The sequence below is a fragment of the Schistocerca nitens genome, chromosome 8, assembly GCF_023898315.1.
Source record: "Schistocerca nitens isolate TAMUIC-IGC-003100 chromosome 8, iqSchNite1.1, whole genome shotgun sequence".
Lineage (NCBI taxonomy): Eukaryota > Metazoa > Arthropoda > Insecta > Orthoptera > Acrididae > Schistocerca > Schistocerca nitens.
This window is the reverse complement of record NC_064621.1, coordinates 501,206,589-501,228,525: the sequence shown is the minus strand read 5'-3', so window position 1 is coordinate 501,228,525 and position 21,937 is coordinate 501,206,589. Positions and strand designations below refer to the sequence as shown.

Sequence of the window (21,937 nt, the reverse complement as noted above, 5' to 3'; positions counted from 1 at the left end):
GTGTTCTCGACATCTAATTAGAAAATTTCTTCCTGTTTGGCCTATGTAGATTTTTTCAGTTGTTACAACTGGTTTTATAGATATCTGGGTATATGTATGTTGGTGGTTTTGTTTTATTGGAATGGATTTGTGTTTTTATGTTGTGTGCAGTACAGTTCGCAAATCTCACTGTAGTATTTTTTAATAGTGGATTTAGTTTGTTTGATATACTTCTTATGTGTATTCGTAGTATATATGTGATTTTCCATTTAGTTGATGTTTCTCATATTAATTTTATGTCAGCATGAATTTGGGCATGTGTGGGAATTTTATATTTCTCTTGTATTTGGCTGACTATACTGGGATTAACACTTTTATGTTGTGCTATGTATTTGAGAGTTTCAAGTTCTTTCTGAATAGCTGGTTGTTGTAATGGTAGATTATGTAATCTGTTAATCACTGTGTGAAAATAAGCATGTTAGAGTTTTTTTGGATGACAGGAATTTGCATTAATAATGTTATCTGAGGTCGTAGTTTTTCCGTAAATTTTAAACTAATTTGTGGTGTTACTGCTTTTTATTGTTAGGTCAGGGAAGTTGATCAATTGATCGTGTTCATGTCCTGTAGTGAATTTCATGTTAGGATGAAGTTCGTATAGTGTTGCATGTATCTGTTGAATTTCATTGTTAGAACTGTCTATTAGCAGCAGAGTATCATCTACATATTGGAAATACTATTTAAGTGTCTTAGTGTGTGTATGTGTTATTAGTGAAGAAGATTTTTTGTTCTAAGTTGTTGAGAAATATATTAGCTATTGTGGCAGCTATATCTAACCTACTAGATTAGCAGGAAACTGAATGACCTATTTAAAAAGGAAGCCACAACAAGAACTAAGTGTTTCTTGGAAGAAAGTGATTCTAATGATTCAAGCAATGGTGAAAACTATGACAGTGCAAGTGGCACAACAAAAGACAATGATAACTGCAAAAATTTTGACAATAGGGAAATGTACACAACAAAAAATGTTGATACGAGAAACATGCTGATGTGACAACAAAGTGTGCTGTAGACTGTTCAAAGGTGAATGACTGGAATCAGGATAGTGAGTGTAGCAAATCTCTCTGAAAATGGTACTTGATACATGATATCGGAAATAGTAGCTAGAGGTATACAATTTATTTAATTCTTACATTCCATCCTGAATTTTCCACTGTTTGATTTCTATGATAAAATTTTACAGAACTTCTTCAAGTGGTATACAAATTTCTGACAATACTGTTGTTTAGTAGTAGTAGTAGTAATAGTAGTAGTAGTAGTAGTGAAAAAGGTTCCAGTACTCAATTCATGCTGATATGCAGCTTGACCCAACAGATCTGCAGTGCAACAGGAGAATAATCGTAGAGACAGTGGGGGTGGGGGGAGGGGGGGGGGGGTACTGCACATCGATCCCAGCCTACTCCTTGAGATGATGGGAGGCGGGAGTATAGTAGACAGTCCTTGCTGGCTTGCGATCACCATTGCTTGTGAAGCACATCTTATGTGAAGCCCTGATCTAAGCTATTTGAACAGTTAAATAGTTCGACATTACCAATGGCAGCGATGGTAAGTTCCCGAGAGGCATTAACTGCAAAAGTTAGTAGTGTGACTCAGTTTAAGATTTATCTACAAGAGTCAATGACACAATAATTTGCAAACATAATTGACTGAATCTGTAGAGATGTTGTTTGAACAAAACGTTCAGACTGAAGTAATAAAAGAAGTGTTGTCAAACAAATTCAGAGAATATGAACAATGTTTCAATAATAAATGATAGTAACAGGAACAAAATTTAATGGTAAAAATTTAAAAATTGGAAACAGCAATGGAAAAAAAATTGGTATGTGGTTTCAGCGATGAACTGCTCATAATTATTGATGACAAAGTTAAGGAGTGGCACAAAATGCAGGATAAAAATTCTCAGAATGGAAAAAAGCACAGGCCAAGGAGTTACACGGCAAAGTTCAAGAGGTTTTCGAAAACTACAAGTCACACATTGACATGCACGTAGTGGAATTAATCAGAGCACAAAACGTTGCACTGAATCAACATAAAAAATGCAAACATGAGATTTTGGAGGATACAGGCAAGATGCATAAAACTATTAATCAGGAATACAAAAAAGGCATTGAACCCATCACTTCTGACATGGAATTCAAGCATACATTAGAGCAATTAGTGTCCAAACCCCCATCATTGATGATTTGATGTTGTGAGAAGAACTCACCTGTTGAGATTGCAACCCAAGTCCAGAAAATTTTGTAAAAACTACCAGCATTACGAAAGCAAAAGCAATAATGATAACATATCAGACAGAGGATGTTAAAATTCAGCACTGGTAATTTTCTGAATGTATACCTGGAAAATGCGATGTACACCAACCAGTCATATTTATAAAGCTTCCCACTGTGTACTGCAAGAGACTTGGACTGAAAATCAGTCACATTTGTCAGAGGCAATATGACATGTGACACACCACTGTGAGCAACAGAAGCTGCCAACATATGCCAGACATACCCTGAGTCTGAGACTATTTTTGTCAAAATACCAGCCCTGCAGGGTTCAAGATAAACTGTACAATGTAAGATGTGGGATGCTTGACAGATATTTTGGAAAGTGTCTAAACAAAGCAGAGTACTATGACCACGATGTGCTCTAAGTTGAAGAGAAACAAACGGTCGCATGCATGATGTGAATAACAGTGAAAGAAATCGACAGTCACATCACAACCATAGGTACCAACACAACCATAGGTGCCAACTGGACAACCACAAACACGTTAACTGGAGAGACTGTGATTACAATGTGGGAATAATAACAACCAAATGATGCACTTGAACAGATTAACAGACATTCGAGCTAGAATGAAGGAGGGAAGACAAATCACGATAAGGAAAACTAAGCACAGTCGGTCATAGCTCCAAATCACTGCTCAAAGGTACATGAAGGGACAATACAAAATCTCTTCCTAAAATCCACAAACCCAATCACCGTGGTCATCTAATAGTTGCTGCCATCAAAGCACCTCTGAATGTATATCTGCCTTACTTCATGAACATGGGCAACCTATAGCACAAAGACACCAACTGTTTCCTAGATCATTTGTAATCTGTGTCCATCCCACTCTCATAATACACCTTGCTTGACACCAATGACACTGCTTCCGTCTATACCAACATCCCCCAGTACATGGTAGGTTTGCTGCTGAACATTACATCAATCAGCACCCATCTGATTCCAAACCTATTAAGTCATTCCTGCTTACCTTAATCAACTTTATACTTACCAACAACTACTTTAACTCTGAGGTCGGACACACAAAGAAATCAGGGACACAGCCATAGGAACCAGAATAGCCTCCCTATGACAACCTTTCCATGGGTTGCTTGGAGAGGGATTAACATGGAATCCATACACCTTCAGCTCATGTTTTGGTTTAGGTACATTAGTGACCACTTTCCCATATGGACTCATGGTGAAGCTGACGTGTTAAATTTTTTGGAATCTCTAAATACATTCTCTCAATAAAACTTCACATGATCCTATTCCGAATCCCTTGCCACATTCCTTGATGTTCACCTCACCCTCACCGAGAGTCAGCTACACACTTCTGTTCAAATTAAACCTATTAACAAACTACAGTATTTAAATTTTGACTGTTGCTATCCTTTCCATATCAAACATTCCCTCCCACAGGCAGCCTGGGCATTCGAGGCAAATGTATTTGTTCAGATGCAGATTCTTACACCCACCATTCTCACCTCAACCTTCACAGGATGTAATTACTCCACCAGTTTAGATCAAAAGCAGATTTCCTGCTTCATCACATCCAATCCTGGTATTGTTGATCCCTCAAAAACACAGGAATACACCTCTTGTCACTCAGTACACACAGAATTATCCTGGTCCTGAATGTATTAATCAGCTACTCTGACAAGGCTATAATGACCCAAAAATCATGAACTAAAATGAGGTCAATTCTGCCTGACATTTTGTCCATCAGTCCATCACACCTAGACAGAATAGCCTCCCCTCCCCATCTATGCTCCCTACCATTTCCATACCCAATGGCTTCTACCTCTGTGATTGCCCTACTGTAAGGCTTGCTCCATGCACCCTCCTACCCCCACCTATACCAGCCTTGCAACAGGCAAAACATACGCTACCAAAGGGAGAGCAACCTGCAAAACTACATGCTGTGTACCAGCTGTTTTGTAAACACTGTTTGGTCTCTCACATTGGTATCACCACCACAAAGTTATCAGTCAGGCAGAATTTACATACCAAAAGGGTGTAAAATGGCAACGCACAATATTCTGTTGCAGAGCAAACTCCACAAAATGACACTCATGACTTTGGTGCCTGTTGTACCACACATGCCAACTGGATTCTTTCCCCAGACTTCAGCTTCTCAGAACTCCACAGGTGGGAAGCAGCATTACAACAAATTCTTGCTTCCTGCCACCCACCTGGCCTAAGTTTATGTCAGTTTTCTTGGGCTCAGCACTTCTTCTCAGTAACTATTCCTTCCTTCACTCATGTTTGGTTTTCTATATCTTTTATTTTCTGATCTGTCTATTTTTCCCCACCCGCCACCTCTTCCACATACAATGCACTTAGGTTTCTACTCTTATTAACTCTTGCACAACATTTTGTCAGTAATCTCTGTTCTGCTTATTACCCTACCTTCCACTTCTAAACTCTCAGGTTTTCATATCTCTCCTGGTGCAGTCCCCAACTATCAATCCTTTTTTCTTATCCTCTACGGTAGGTCTCCCTTGCCCTGGGGTTCTCGGTGACTTTTCCAAACCCTCCCCTTTTCGTAAACCTCATCAGTCCTTTTTCTTCATCCCTCTTCCTTCCCCTTCACCCTGCCTTAACCTTCACACGTGTGCGTACTCCTGCCACCACTTGGTGAGTAGATTTTTTATCCATTCAGTTACATTATATTTTCAAAAATTGATTATTTTCATTGATTTATTGGCAAATCACTTTGACGAAAAAAACACGGAAGTATACAACATCCAGATTTGCAGGAAGAAGTTACTAGTTTAGAGTTCCACCATTTAGGTTGAATGTGAATGCAGGTGTATTTGCTGCAGCCTTGGATAAAGTACTGGGACAACTATTACGTTCATATTGACAATTTGTTATTAGTTGCAACATGGAAAATATATCTGAAATTGATACAAAGAAGTACCACAAAAATTCTGAAGAGCTGAAGCAACAATCCTAAAAAGTCAAATTTTGGAAGGAAGAGGATTAAATTTCTTGGTCACATCATTTCATCATAAGGAATAACACCCATTAAAAGCAAGATTACAGCAGTACGAAATTTTCCTACATCATGCAACAAAAACAATTAAAATCATTCATAGGACGGCATAGTTCTTACTAAAGGTTTGTTCCAAAGCAGGCACAAAATAGTCAAGCTTTAAGTTAACTGTTAAAGAAACATATTATGTGGGAATGGACAGCAGAAAGCCAATCAGGTTTTGACTTGACTACCAGAGAAATAAGTCAAGCAAAGATGTTATACCACTGATGTTTCAAGTGTTGGATTAAGAAATGTTTGGTTTCAGATTAAAGTTTTACACCATAGGTATTGCAAGCCAAGTTACATTATGAGAAGTCATATACCTCCACCAAACATGAAGCCTTAGCCATATTGTGGGCAAACAATAAGATTTCATTTTTGCTTAGTGGGTAACCATACCAAAATATACAGTGACCATAAAGCATTAAGTTTCCTACTCAGTTGTAAACTACTGCATGCCCAAATACGCATACTGGACATTACCTCTACATTAGTTCTGTTTTGAAATAATTTACAGTAAAGGAGGACAGATGATGATGATGATGATGATGATGATGATGATGATGATGATGATGATTGGTTTGTGGGGTGCTCAACTGTGCGGTTATCAGTGCCCATACATATTCCCAACCATTGCTCAGTCCAAACTTAACACATTCATGAATGATGATGATGAAATGATGAGGATAACACAAACACCCAGTCATCTCGAGGCAGGTGAAAATCCAGGAGTACAGAACAGAGCCACAGATGCATTACCACATTTACAGGAAGGATTGGATGAATCATCTTTGTGTATGGAGAGGATGGCAGATCTAAAAGTTTTATTGGCAAAAAATGGATATATCACAAATATTTTCTGAGCCACATGCAAAACACAGATCTTATTTAGTCAAAAGTAAAAGGAACTCTGAAAACTGCCCCGAAAAGCAAGTTTACCACCCACTATATTCTGGACCGAGATGTATTATATTACAAAAAGAGGTATAACATATTTAGTGCCTGCAGAAGGTGTGATAATGCTGCTACTCAAGATTGTCGGCGTGGTATTTGACAGGTCAACAGTGACTCAGTAACAATCAGGGAACAGAACTCTGTGGCGGGAATTAACTCACTGTGCCAACTTAACTAAAGGACATATGTGTATGAAAAAAACAACAATTCAGCACACAGATGGTGCAGGTGGCTTACGACTGTAGACAACTCTTGGCATGAGTGCTAGGCTAGGTCCGTGGCAGTCTTACTCCACAGGAACACTGCCCTGCTCCATTTACTGCCTCACCAGTAAACACTGATGTCAGCAGGTCTGCCTATATGGTGTAATGCACACACCCTCCATGGCAGTTTCCTAGACCAGTACACTGTTCCTACCAAACCAGCCATTTGCCTCCATCAGGGCGTCCACTACGAGGATGCTAAATAACTCACCCCCCCCACAGGAAAGGCCACCTAGTTCAGACAATGACCAGGCTTAGGTCATGACCTCTGCCACAGAAACAGAGACAGTGCTACAGAATACAGAAGTGGACTGCTCACCAAAGGGGGCAACATCGACATTGCCGGCTCCACCGGAAGGGGGGGGGGGGATGCTTAAGTTAAGAGTGAAGCTGCAGCTGAGAGCAAAAAGATACTCTGCCTTACAAAAGAATTCTATATGCCATGACAATCATTACTACCACATGTGGACAAGAATTGCTCTGGATCACCAGCTGCCATGAACAACCACAATTTGTCCCTAAGGGCGTGTTCATAGGGACAGCGAAACCAGTCCAGGTAGGTCAGCTCAATTCCACTGATGAAGAATTAGATTAGGTGATCATTACTGACTACCCACCAGAGGTATCTACTATCCAGCTGCCAATAGGTCCTGCCTAGACATTGTCTGCAAATGCTGACCATTCTGCATCATTTTTGGGCATCTTCCAGACCAGAGGGATAGAATGCAGACACAACATCCCTGTGTGAAACACCATATTAATAATGGGGATCAAACCCCCATCACTCATCGCTTATACGGACTGATTGGTGAATATGTCATTACAGTACTACACAAAAATGGATACAAACTCAAGGAAGCACTAATGAACAATGCAGCTCGTCATCCCAGCTCATTTACAGACAGCCAGTCTAAAGCATTTTCACACTGCCCTTGACATCATGTAGGATTTCTGAAGATCCTCAAACAAATAATAAGTAGGTACTGTTGACTGCATGTCAACTTATCTGGCAGAAATTACTTGAGCCACTGTAGGGAATACCAACAATGGGAAATACGTGCCTCAGTTACTGCCAGGACATCTGGTACCAATTGCTCCTGCAGCTGCTTCAGTTCACTGGACGATAATTGATGTCTCGGGGAGGTTATCAAAGTCAGGTTGTCCAAGTCAACAAATGGAAATGACTACATCACCCACTATGGTCTCACTAAGGTTGTACCAACTGCCCAAGCTCTAGAAATAGTCAAGTTTCCCATAGAAAATATAATTTGCATAAAATACAGAAAAGCGGGATATCACAGGATTCACAACTTTTATCCCTGATCCATGGTTGAGAGGCTAATATAACAATGGATACTTTGTTTCCATTTCAATCTGATGAAGCTTAGGGTGATAACTGTGAAAATCTCATCCCTAGAACAGAAGAAGCATAAGGGCTCACGTGAATACGATTTTCGGACACTGATACATTATAATCTCAAACACAAACCAGTGAGCCATCGTGGATTTTTACACCTGTGTTGAAGGCTAAGCGATTAGAAATATTGATGTGCTTTCTGGTCTGTGCAGGAGCTTCAGTCACTTGTCGGACAGTGCCGACAACGCTCAAGGATGATGATCCTACACTGAGAAGGCGAAAGAGCAGGAAATGCTGTCCATATCCTTTGCATCAAGCCCTATGAGAACCCTGAGGTGGTGATCAACAATAGGTGCATACAATAGGGAAAACTTGAAAACCTACATCGACTTTGATACCCGGATGGAAGTAATCACTCGTGAACAATTCAGTTACTACACAGATCAGCCAAAACATTATGACCACTGCCCACCATGATGCTGGGTGCCACCTGGTGGGGTAGCGTGCATGTGATGTGCTAACAAAAGTACTTTAAGTGGAGCAGAAACGGATGGGGGATCACCCTAGAAAAGATATGGGCTGCAAATAGGAAAATTCTTTGAGATGAGCAACTTTGACAAAGGGCAGATTATCACTACACAGAAACTGTGAACAAGAATCTTGAGAACGGTGAAGCTGGTCAAATCTTCATGCACTACTACTGTGAGCATCTATGAGAAAAGGTAGGAGGTCAATGAAACTACTGCTACACACTAAATGGTTGGACGTCCGTGGCTCTTCGCTGAACGTGGGGCCTGGAGGCTTGTGTTATCTGTAAAGTAGGACAGATAGTGATCTGTGACATGTCTGCCAAAAGAGCACAATGCTGGTGCACACACAACTGTTTTGGAGCATACTGTTCACCATACATTGTTGAACATGGAACTCCACAGCAGACCACCCCAAAGTCGTCATAACAACATTGTGTCATAACAACATTGTCAGTTATGATTGCAGTGGGCACATGACCATCAGGATTTGACTGTTGATCAATGGAAATGTATCAGCTCTTCAGGTGTATCACATTTTTGCTTCACTAGGTCAATGGTCTCTTCTACAAACACAGTCATCGAGGTGAACGCCGGCTGAAAATATGCAGCACACCACGGGTGCTTGCTGATGGGGGCAGGATTATGCTACAGGAGGCATTGTCCTGTGCTTCCATAAGATCTATGGTAGTAACCGAAGACACACTGACAGCTCTGAACCACCTGCATCCATTCATGCTTGATGTCTTCCCCACAGCAATGTCATCTTTCAGCAGTATAACTGTCCATGTCTCTGAGCCAGAACCATCCTACAGTGTTTTGAGGAGCATTGTAGTGAACTCATACTGATGTCTTGGTGACCAGATTCACCTGACGTAAATCCTAAGGAACCCACCTGGGTCACTATCGGGTGCCATCACCACATATGAAAATCAGTGGCTTATTGTTTCTGTGAATTACATAACCTATGCATAGACATCTAATGCCACATAGTTCCACAAACCTACAGACAAACTGTCAGATCCCTGCTATGCAAAATCAGTGATGTATTCAGTTCCAACAGCAGAAAAAGAAGCCATTAAGCAGGTGGTCGCAATGTTTTGGCTCATGAGTGCAAGAGGACACAAAGATTCACCACCACCATGTGAAGAGCCACTAAAGAACCACAGTTAGGAAGTCATAGAACACTCAGAATAGGGAGTTGCTGTTTTGCTAGGGAGGGGGGCAAAGCCAAATGTGGTATATCACATACCTCTGGTTGGCAACATGAACACCAGTTTAATTCTCACCTACTACAAGTATTTATGATTTAACATTTCTGACTTCTGCAAATTTCTGATCGTTACATATTACTGAATATTGTAAATTGCTAGAACATTCTATGTATGTATAAATACGAGCACTCTCTGCTATGGTAAGCAGTTCACCTCTACCATTTGTACTCAATAAAAGTTATTTCAGTGTAAAGTGTTAGTTCTTGCTGAAGACCCTGCTCTCAATTCTGTGTTCTACATGGCAATATCTCTAGACACATTTCAACACTATCATTGAAAACAGGGGAATGTTGTTTGCTGTTTTGCCATACACTGCAGCACGCCCGGAGTCTATAACCAACAGGAAGCCTAAGGCAAAGCCAAAATTCAATGGCATATGATCAGTGTCACAAAGAGGATGGCACAGCAGTGCCGGAAATTGCTTCAAGAGGAATACTTTTATTACCAGTGACATGCAGCTAATGTCTCTGCCTGCTCAGCTTTTTACTAACTATAAAGTATCTTTCCTGTAGATTTTGTCTTAAAAAAAGCATTTCAGTCACCAAATTTGTGATTTACGTGCAAAAATTCACTGTATATCACTGACTGATTCTGCCTCATACTTTTACTCATGGAATAATTCTCAGTAATACCTACATTTGACAATTGATCTGCAATCTGTGATGACACAAACACAACTGAGCTCCACATCATTTGCACGACGAACTGCACCAACTGCTACCTCTGGAGACCTGACCAGTAGATCTGTATGTTTGACTCATTACTTTCCCAGCACACATTGTACACAAATTTACTATGATGACTGATAGCAGTCACCTTACAGGGCAAAAAGAAAGGTGGATGTAATGATAAAAATTCTCATATCTCTGCACATAAAATAATTTATCTTGTGACAGCCATGGAAATTAATGTTATTTTCAATGTAAATTTTAATAACAATATTTAACCAGTTTTAGACTGAAAATTACCTGGTGAAATCGCTGATTCAAGCCACCACGCATGTTAGATCCCGACTGTCGCGAATAAGCCCATCCTTTCTTTCCTCTCCATTTCCTCTTTACATTAACATCATCTGAAGGAATTACACTATCTGTAAACACAAGAACTTTTAATAAGAACATATCCTCAGAACTATACATACATATTCTACTTCTCCAAGTAACAAGAAATAATATACAAATGATTTTTTTTGTTTAAAAAAAGTGGGGGAATGTGAGGGATTATAAAGTTCAGTCACCATATTTTATCAACCTCTAGGATAACATAAAAATAAACTATCTCATAATGAAATACATATTTCAAGTAATTTCTGAACCATTTTCTGTATCATAGTATAATGATTGTTCGGCCAAACAACTGAAACTACAAAAGTTCTGTACAAGTGAAGGCGCTCAAAGACAAATGGCAATCAATCTTGAACATCAGTCAAGCAGTTTTCTACCTTAAGGCTAAGATCAATTTGTGTAAAAGGAGGTACACAATAGCCCCGTTTTTACATTGCCAAAACTTTCCTAATGTTTACAGCATTTTTTATCGTTTCACCAAATATCTTATGTTCATAATGTTAATTTGCACCCACTTTCACAAAACGTAATAAATTTCCTAGCACTTTTACTTAATGAAACGACGTTCATGAGGAAAACAATAAGGACAGGTATACACTCGCACACACACACATATCCATCCAGATCTGGTGAGAAAAAAGGTGAAAAGGTGTTGGTTATAGCTGGGCTATGTTGATCTTGTGGTGAACTTGGGTTGGTAGACAACGATGTGCACAAAGGTTATGTGGTTGTGTTGCCGCCAAAACACGTTAAAGGGTGGAGCAATTCGGGAAAATTTCGAAAAAACTGCGTGTAAATGTATTAAAAGGAGTGGTTTTGTGGTGGCAGATTGTGAAAATGAGGCTAACAATTGTCTGACGAAGAAATAATGACGTTAAAACCTACGGGAAACGGCTAAAAAAGATCAGTGATGTGGGAAAAACGGAAATGGAAAAAAAGCGAAAGTTATTGGAACTGGCCGAAATGGCTGTTTAATAGCTGAAAGGAACTGTTTGTGAACTGGAAATGGTGCATTTTGTAGCAGTTGTATTGTTGAAAGCGGAAGAAAAAAAAATTTTTGGTTATGGTTTAGAAGTGGGTTACGTATTACTGAGTATATATGGGCGAGATAAAATTGTATGGTAGATTCGGTAAAGAGGAGAAGGTGAATACAAAGTTAAACTACTTGGATGGATATGTGTGTGTGTGCGCGCGCGAGTGTATACCTGTCCTTTTTTCCCCCCTAAGGTAAGTCTTTCCGCTCCCGGGATTGGAATGCCTCCTTACCCTCTCCCTTAAAACCCACATCCTTTCGTCTTTCCCTCTCCTTCCCTCTTTCCTGATGAGGCAACAGTTTGTTGCGAAAGCTTGAATTTCATGTGTATGTTTGTGTGTCTATCGACCTGCCAGCTCTTTCGTTCGGTAAGTCACATCATCTGTGTTTTTATAGGGAAACATTCCACGTGGGAAAAATATATCTAAAAACAAAGATGATGTGACTTACCGAACGAAAGCGCTGGCAGGTCAATAGACACACAAACAAACACAAACACACATACAAAATTCAAGCTTTCGAAACAAACTGTTGCCTCATCAGGAAAGAGGGAAGGAGAGGGAAAGACGAAAGGATGTGGGTTTTAAGGGAGAGGGTAAGGAGTCATTCCAATCCCGGGAGCGGAAAGACTTGCCTTAGGGGGAAAAAAGGACAGGTATACACTCGCACACACGCACATATCCATTCACATATCCATCGCACATATCCCCACCACTAGTGTGGATGGATATGTGCATGTGTGCGAGTGTATACCTGTCCTTTTTTCCCCCTAAGGTAAGTCTTTCCGCTCCCGGGATTGGAATGACTCCTTACCCTCTCCCTTAAAACCCACATCCTTTCGTCTTTCCCTCTCCTTCCCCTCTTTCCTGATGAGGCAACAGTTTGTTGCAAAAGCTTGAATTTTGTGTGTGTGTTTGTGTTTGTTTGTGTGTCTATCGACCTGCCAGCACTTTCGTTCGGTAAGTAACATCATCTTTGTTTTTACATATATTTTTCCCACGTGGAATGTTATACTCGCACACACACATATCCATCCAGATCTGGAGATATATATATATATATATATATATATGGAAGCATTCCACGTGGGTAAAATATATGTCTGAGACATCTCACAAGCAGACATATTTAAAGACAAAGAGTTTGGGCAGAGATGTCAGTCGAGGCAGAAGTGAAGAGGAAAAGATGATGTTGAATGACAGGTGACGTATGAGTGGCGGCAACTTGAAATTAGCGGAGATTGAGGCCTGGTGGGTAACGGGAAGAGAGGATATATTGAAGAGCAAGTTCCCATCTCCAGAGTTCGGATAGGTTGGTGTTGGTGGGAAGTATCCAGATAACCCGGACGGTGTAACACTTTGCCAAGATGTGCTGGCCGTGCACCAAGGCATGTTTAGCCACAGGGTGATCCTCATTACCAACAAACACTGTCTGCCTGTGTCCATTCATGCGAATGGACAGTTTGTTGCTGGTCATTCCCACATAGAATGCATCACAGTGTAGGCAGGTCAGTTGGTAAATCACTTGGGTGCTTTCACATGTGGCTCTGCCTTTGATCGTGTACACCTTCCGGGTTACAGGACTGGAGTAGGTGGTGATGGGAGGGTGCATGGGACAGATTTTACACCGGGGGCGGTTACAAGGATAGGAGCCGGAGGGTAGGGAAGGTGGTTTGGGGATTTCATAGGGATGAACTAACAGGTTACGAAGGTTAGGTGGACGGCGGAAAGACACTCTTGGTGGAGTGGGGAGGATTTCATGAAGGATGGATCTCATTTCAGGGCAGGATTTGAGGAAGTCGTATCCCTGCTGGAGAGCCACATTCAGAGTCTGGTCCAGTCCCGAAAAGTATCCTGTCACAAGTGGAGCACTTTTGTGGTTCTCCTGTGGGAGGTTCTGGGTTTGAGGGGATGAGGAAGTGGCTCTGGTTATTTGCTTCTGTACCAGGTCGGGAGGGTAGTTACGGGATGCGGGACCCACCTCCTCTTCCTCAAAATCACCCTCTCCAAACCTTCCAGGAATTTCTGACTTCCAGCCTTGCATCTCAATCCTTCTTAAAAAACCTTAATCCTACTCCCAACATCACCACTGCTGAAACCCAGGCTATCCGTGATCTGAAGGCTGACCGATCCATCGTCATTCTTCCGGCGGACAAGGGTTCCACGACCGTGGTACTTGATCGTCGGGAGTATGTGGCTGAGGGACTGCGTCAGCTTTCAGACAATACCACATACAAAGTTTGCCAAGGTAACCCCATTCCCGATGTCCAGGCAGAGCTTCAAGGAATCCTCAGAACCTTAGGCCCGCTGCAAAACCTTTCACCTGACTCCATTAACCTCCTGACCCCACCAACACCCTGCACCCCTACCTTCTACCTTCTTCCTAAAATCCACAAACACAATCATCCCGGCCGCCCCATTGTAGCTGGTTACCAAGCCCCCACAGAACGTATCTCTGCCTACGTAGATCAACACCTTCAACCCATTACATGCAGTCTCCCATCCTTCATCAAAGACACCAACCACTTTCTCGAACGCCTGGAATCCTTACCCAATCTGTTACCCCCGGAATCCATCCTTGTAACCATTGATGCCACTTCCTTATACAAAAATATTCCGCACGTCCTGGGCCTCACTGCGATGGAACATTTCCTTTCACGCCCATCACCTGCCACCCTACCTAAAACCTCTTTCCTCATCACCTTAGCCAGCTTCATCCTGACCCACAACTTCTTCACTTTTGAAGGCCAGACATACCAACAATTAAAGGGAACAGCCATGGGTACCAGGATGGCCCCCTCGTACGCCAACCTATTCATGGGTCGCTTAGAGGAAGCCTTCTTGGTTACCCAGGCCTGCCAACCCAAAGTTTGGTACAGATTTATTGATGACATCTTCATGATCTGGACTCACAGTGAAGAAGAACTCCAGAATTTCCTCTCCAACCTCAACTCCTTCGCTTCCATCAGATGCACCTGGTGCTACTCGACATCCCATGCCACTTTCCTTGATGTTGACCTCCACCTGTCCAATGGCCAGCTTCACACGTCCGTCCACATCAAACCCACCAACAAGCAACAGTACCTCCATTATGACAGCTGCCACCCATTCCACATCAAACGGTCCCTTCCCTACAGCCCAGGTCTTCGTGGCAAACGAATCTGCTCCAGTCCGGAATCCCTAAACCATTACACCAACAACCTGACAACAGCTTTCGCATCCCGCAACTACCCTCCCGACCTGGTACAGAAGCAAATAACCAGAGCCACTTCCTCATCCCCTCAAACCCAGAATCCCCCACAGAAGAACCACAAAAGTGCCCCACTTGTGACAGGATACTTTTCGGGACTGGACCAGACTCTGAATGTGGCTCTCCAGCAGGGATACGACTTCCTCAAATCCTGCCCTGAAATGAGATCCATCCTTCATGAAATCCTCCCCACTCCACCAAGAGTGTCTTTCCGCCGTCCACCTAACCTTCGTAACCTGTTAGTTCATCCCTATGAAATCCCCAAACCACCTTCCCTACCCTCTGGCTCCTATCCTGGTAACCGCTCCTGGTGTAAAACCTGTCCCATGCACCCTCCCACCACCACCTACTCCAGTCCTGTAACCCGGAAGGTGTACACGATCACAGCACTCACGTGATTTACCAACTGACCTGCCTACACTGTGATGCATTCTATGTGGGAATGGCCAGCAACAAACTGTCCATTCGCATGAATGGACACAGGCAGACAGTGTTTGTTGGTAATGAGGATCACCCTGTGGCTAAACATGCCCTGGTGCACGGCCAGCACATCTTGGGACAGTGTTACACCGTCCGGGTTATCTGGATACTTCCCACCAACACCAACCTATCCGAACTCCGGATATGGGAACTTGCTCTTCAATATATCCTCTCTTCCCGTTACCCACCAGGCCTCAATCTCCGCTAATTTCAAGTTGCCGCCACTCATACCTCACCTGTCATTCAACATCATCTTTGCCTCTGCACTTCCGCCTCGACTGACATCTCTGCCCAAACTCTTTGTCTTTAAATATGTCTGCTTGTGTCTGTATATGTGTGGATGGATATGTGTGTGTGTGTGTGTGCGCGCGAGTATATACCCGTCCTTTTTTCCCCATAACGTAAGTCTTTCCGCTCCCGGGATTGGAATGACTCCTTACCCTCTCCCTTAAAACCCACTTCCTTTCGTCTTTCCCTCTCCTTCCCTCTTTCCTGACGAAGCAACTGTTTGTTGCGAAAGCTAGAATTTTGTGTGTGTGTTTGTGTGTCTATCGACCTGCCAGCGCTTTCGTTTTATATATCTAAAAACAAAGATGATGTGACTTACCGAACGAAAGCGCTGGCAGGTCGATAGACACACAAACAAACACAAACACAAAATTCAAGCTTTCGCAACAGACTGTTGCCTCATCTGGAAAGAGGGAAGGAGAGGGAAAGACGAAAGGATTTGGGTTTTAAGGGAGAGGGTAAGGAGTCATTCCAATCCCGGGAGCGGAAAGACTTACCTTAGGGGGAAAAAAGGACGGGTATACACTCGCACACACACACATATCCATCCACACATATACAAACACAAGCAGACATATATAAGAAAAAAGTCACATGAAGAATGTTAAACAAACTACAGTTCTGAAACATCTGATACAAAAACAGAAACTACCAATGAGTTTGTGAAATAACAAACTTATATAAAATTAGGGTCTGTGAATCCAAAGCCAATACAATTAATAAAATGACTCACTAATGTTTTATAAAGTACACGCTTAAAAAGTAATTATCCACCATTATACACACCATTTTTTGACGACCCTTCAAAATCAAAACTGCAAAAGAGGAGTTCCACTTAAGCTCTTCAAAAACTAAATAAATACACGGAAAATAAACTAGACATGGATATTGTTTGGATACATAATTTTTCAAATAATTGACTGTAGTACATGTGATAGCAACAAACAGCAATATTAAACATAAAACTAGGTATACTTTTGATTATATATCTGAAAAGGAAGTACAAAATTTTCTTTTGCTTCAGAGTAAAAACGTGTTAAGGGAAGTTAATACAGATTTTTTTTTCACTTTTTCGGATTTTTATCGCATTATAAAATTTGCAATTTTCTGAATAAAACGATAGATGTGACACTTATAAACTCACATGAGAAGTATTTTTTTTTTTTTAAATATAATCTACAATGGCTGAAGATGTTAAAATTTTTACATGCATTACTTCAACATCGAATAAAATCGTTAATTTTTAAATAGAAGGCTGTGGATTCCTGTGTTATAAAGGTTAAATTACGTGTTTGTATTGGTAGCACTGTCAAAAACAGTATCATATAGTTTCATAGTATAAACATGCATTGTATTTTGAAGAGCTAATGTTTTTCTGAGGAAAAGTGATGAATAGATTGGTAAATCTCACAAAAAGTAAAGTATGAAGCCAAAACGAAGTGTTTATAAGAAACGTGGGTTTCATGGTAATAGATTTTCAAATAAAGGGAAACACTGTGTTCAACATGTGAAGTTAGAGACAATGAAATACAGGCAAACTCATCAGTATCTAGAGAAACACCCATTAGTGTTTCGAAGATTAAAATAAAATACTGTGATACACAGTTTTTCAAAACGAAAGTGATGTAAATGGTAAGTTAGGTTATATTCTGATAGATTTACACAGCCTAACAAGGGTGTTAGGTGAATGCAGGGGTGTAAAGTATGCGGAGGGCCAGTTAGTTTACATGAAGACAGTGAGGTATCAAATGGACTAGCTACAGTGAGGTATCAAATGGACTAGCCAGGAAACTTATCATTAATTGTGCCAGTTGTAAATATACTCATTCATTTTGAAATTCTGATAAGTGTAAAGATAATTATTTTGAAGTAAATGTTAGGTGGTTTTATGGATTGAGAGCTATTGGCAAAGGACACACTGCAGCAGAAACAATGTGTGCCGTGATGAATATGCCATGCCCACCTTGTAAAATCGACAAGTATGCAGGATTTATTGGAGCTGCTGTGGAATCTGTAGCATGTGAGGCAATGAAGGGTGCTGCAAATGAAGCTGTTGAAATAAATGATGGTATGACCAACATACCAGTAGCTTTTGATGGCACTTGGCAGAAGCACAGCTACGGTTCTAAGAATTATGTTACTACGGTGACCAGTGTGGATACAGGAAAGGTAATAGATTTCCAGATTTTAACCAAACATCATAAATCAGGAAATGAAGAAGGGTGTATCTGTGATAGAAATTATGAAGGAACAAGTGGTGATATGGAGGCCTCTGCAGTTATTGAAAATTTTAGTTGATCTGTGAACAAAACAGGATTGTGTCACACTAAGTTATTTGGTAATGGAGACTCAAAAGCATATAACAGTGTAGTAGTCACTCAGCCTTATGGTGAGAAGATTATCACAAAACTGGAATGTGTTGGTCACGTCCAGAAGAGGATGGGCACCAAGTTGAGGAAGTTGAAACAAAGTTTGAGAGACAAGAAACTTTCTGATGGTAAAACCATAAAGGCAGGTTGACAGACAAAATGACTGATGAACTACAGCAGTATTATGGGATGGCCACTAGAAATATTACTGAGGATTTGTTGAAAATGAAGCAGGCAGTATGGGCTACCTTCTTCCACAGACTGTCAACGGATGAAAAACCAGTACACCACCTTTGCCCTCCTGGACCTGATTCATGGTGCAATTACCACAATGCCCAGTACTCAAACAGTTCATATAGCTGTAACATTCCATCCCAGCAGCAGTCATGGATATCACAAAACCTATTTACAGAGACCTGGCAAATCCTGAATTACTGAAGAAGTGTCTGCATGGTCAGACTCAAAATCCCAATGAGTTGTCCAATAAACTTAGATGGACTTGCTTACCAAAAAATGTTTTTGTTCGAATGAAGACACTAAAGTGTGTGTATGTGTGTGTGTGTGTGTGTGGGGGGGGGGGGGGGGGTGTCAGTGATGCTGTTATTGCTTTTAATGATAGCAACATTGGTAGGGTGAAAGTGCTACTGCATATGGTGGGAGTTAATCCTGGAGCAAACTGCATCAGAGAGCTTGAACGGATGGACAAGGTTTGCATTGATAAAGCAGAGTAGGCAGTACAGCTGGCCACTAAGGAGTCCAGAAAGAAGAAAAGGAGAAAAAACTTGGAAAACGATCAAGAGGATGACATACAGTATGGTGCAGGGTGCTTCTGAGAGACTATAAATAAAAAAATTAAGCATATATTAAGTGAGTTACAGTCTTTTGAAGCTTTAGAAGCCGTTCCTGAAAATTTACATTTTCTGTTACATTTTTCCCTAAATCTCAGAAACCACTTCGTGTAGACTATTCAAATTTTCAGGGAGTAAAATGACATACATGTCCTGAGTCTACTGAACTAATACAAGAACATAATGTTATGTATAATTAAAATTATTTAGGATAACGTACAAAAAGGTATACAAAATTTTAACCATGTAATTAAAAAAAATTATTTCTAAAAGCAATGGCTGAAATGCAATTATTGTAGTTCAGCAGACTCCGCACATAAAGTTTAATGGCCTGTAAAAATTTCATGTCAATGGTTACAGTGATTCCTGAAATACAAGGAAGCTAAGTCACTAAATTTAACATTGTCGGGATAGGGCGTTCCAACTCCCCTTAAGGACAGTAAGTGGACAGTATCACATTTTTCTTTTTATTCTAACCTCTTGATAACCAGATCAAGGATGTGGAAAGCTTCTTCAATGGATTGTTCTTTTAAAGCACTGTTCTTAGAAACAAATAGGCTTAAACCTATATGGCCTGATGGAGATGAAAAATCAGATGCTCTAGATGAAGCAGTCAAATACAAGCACCATTCAAAAAATGAGAAGCTATAGAATGTTTTTTCAGGATACAGTCTGCAACATGTAGTAAGTCAGCTAAACAAAAATTATGTAAGGGCACTACATCAGAATATTCAAAACATTGGTAAAAAGGAACTATAAACAGGAATACTCATAAGTGAAATCTGGCCAAAATTACTGAGCAACAGTGAATATGAACTAACTGAAAGTCAAATAAGTAAACTGACGATAAAAGACTGTACCACATCCAATTACTTCTGTAGATTTGAACATAAAGGTGGTGACGTTTATATTGAAACGTCACTGTTAGATTCGTTTTACACTATTTAACTCGTATTTTGTGCTGTTATGCTCAATTATTTGTAATTTAGTTTGGTGCTTTGTGTTTGTCCACAGTCAGTGGTACACAATTACATTACAGTATCAGTAAGTATTTAATCCTATGTCCCTTGCCCACATTTTGTGCACCCAAATTTCCTTTCTCCATTTATCATCTGTATGAAGGCAAAGAGATTTGCACCCTTTCGGTAGACATTCGACAGTAGTTAAGTTGGAGGCAGAACGGACCCCCTCTGGTCTCTTCTGGCTATCTGGGTGAAGTTTGTTGCAGGGAGTGTGTGCTCTCGTCACTTGGGGCTGGACCTTTGGTGAGTGAAGACGGTACTCTTCAGAGCGACTTGGCGCTGGTGAGTGTGTTCATGTGTGATGGTGTGTAGCTGTTGTAACTAGAGTACACATTTGATCTGCTAGTTCATTTTCAAGTTCAGTAGTTGAATTCTTACATTTTTCAGAGTGTCGTCAGGAGCATATTTTCTATATTTAGTAAGTTCTTCCGATCCTTGCTTTGCGTAACCAGAACACATGACGTGGGAAGTTTTATTACTCCAGTGCAGGTTTAAAATTAAACTGTCTGACTTTTCTTTTAGCTGGAATGTATGTGTGAACTTTTCTCATGTGTATGTGTCTTATTTCTTCTACTTCTCATTTCATTTCAGTTTTAAGATTGTGTAGCTTCATTCACCATGTTTAATTTCAGGACCACCTTGGATATGTTTTATTCGTAATTATGCATGATATTTTATTGCTGTTTGTGTCTATAAGGTTTACATTTGTGTTCCTGAAGTTTTCATAAGTCTTAGTAATTTTGCTTTGTTAATGAATAATCAACATCATTTGCAAGTGTTTCATGGCAGCGTAGCTCAGTTTCATGGGCAAGGTGACACAAATAAATTACTTAGTCAGAAAGTGTTCCATAGTATTCGTACTCACAATAATTCAATCATAGCAATAGGGATGAACCTCTGAGCCTTTGGCTTATTGTGATGGGTAAAATTGTTTTTATCTCTATTCTTGTGTGTGTGAATCTAGTATGATTGTGCGAACTTTTCCCATTTGCGCCTAAATTTCTTTTACATTTATCACCGCAATGTACCTTGGCATTCAATATAATAATAGCACAAGTGAGTTAATTAAATAACACGCAACAACACATCATAGTTTAGCATTACTTTGCAAATTCTTAATATGATGTTCCATTTTAATAAACTATGATAAACTGTCATGACTGTTTCTCACACAAACCAACCCCATTTTGTAAGATTATTTTTAATACATCCCACCTGGTGTTCCTTAAGCACAAAAGGCAGGCCTTATATTTGTAGACTTTAGTATGATTGTCTTACTTTTTTTGTTGAGGCTTAAGCTCCTGCTTGCTCTGACTTAATTGATTTAACATTTGTACTTAAATTGTTCCCATATGCTCATTCCATACATTCCTTTGGATCTGTTTATTAATATTAAAACAATAGTTATGCTTAGTAATTCAGTGATTAATTCATTTCTTATATTAAATTTTCCCAATTTTAATTAAATTGGGTGGCGATCCAGCAAAATTTTGCAGCACACAAAACTTCAGTAGACTATAGAGTTTCACATTGACTGACTTCCCCAGTTTCTGTTTGCAAATCACTTTCCAGATAACCATTCACCCATTAATAACCATTTACATGGTGACCCTGCATACGAACATAACTGGAGATGTAGAGGAAGAGTCAGTAGGTAGGATGTATTAACTGAATTTTTTTTTTCCTTTAGCACTTAAACAACTTACACGTTGTTCCAAGATGATTTCTTCTTGTGATTTTACACCGTTGTCCTCTACTCGGAGTTGCATTGTTCTATATTGTGTATATATGTATATACACTCTCTTGTTTTATAGTGTGTGTGTGTGTGTGTGTGTGTGTGTGTGTGTGTGTGTGCGCGTGTGCGTGCGTGTGTTGA

At 40.4% G+C, this 21,937-nt stretch overlaps 1 protein-coding gene across 2 annotated transcripts in view; it reads right to left on the bottom strand.

Annotated features, from left to right (window-relative positions):
- LOC126199239 (RNA-binding protein 33-like) overlaps positions 1 to 21,937 on the bottom strand; it is a 222,544-nt gene that overhangs the window by 137,540 nt on the left and 63,067 nt on the right. For both annotated transcript variants that reach the window (XM_049936032.1, XM_049936031.1), the window contains exon 6: positions 10,676 to 10,797. In XM_049936032.1, the coding sequence (XP_049791989.1) occupies positions 10,676 to 10,797 (122 nt within the window). The remainder of the gene's footprint in view (positions 1 to 10,675; positions 10,798 to 21,937) is intronic.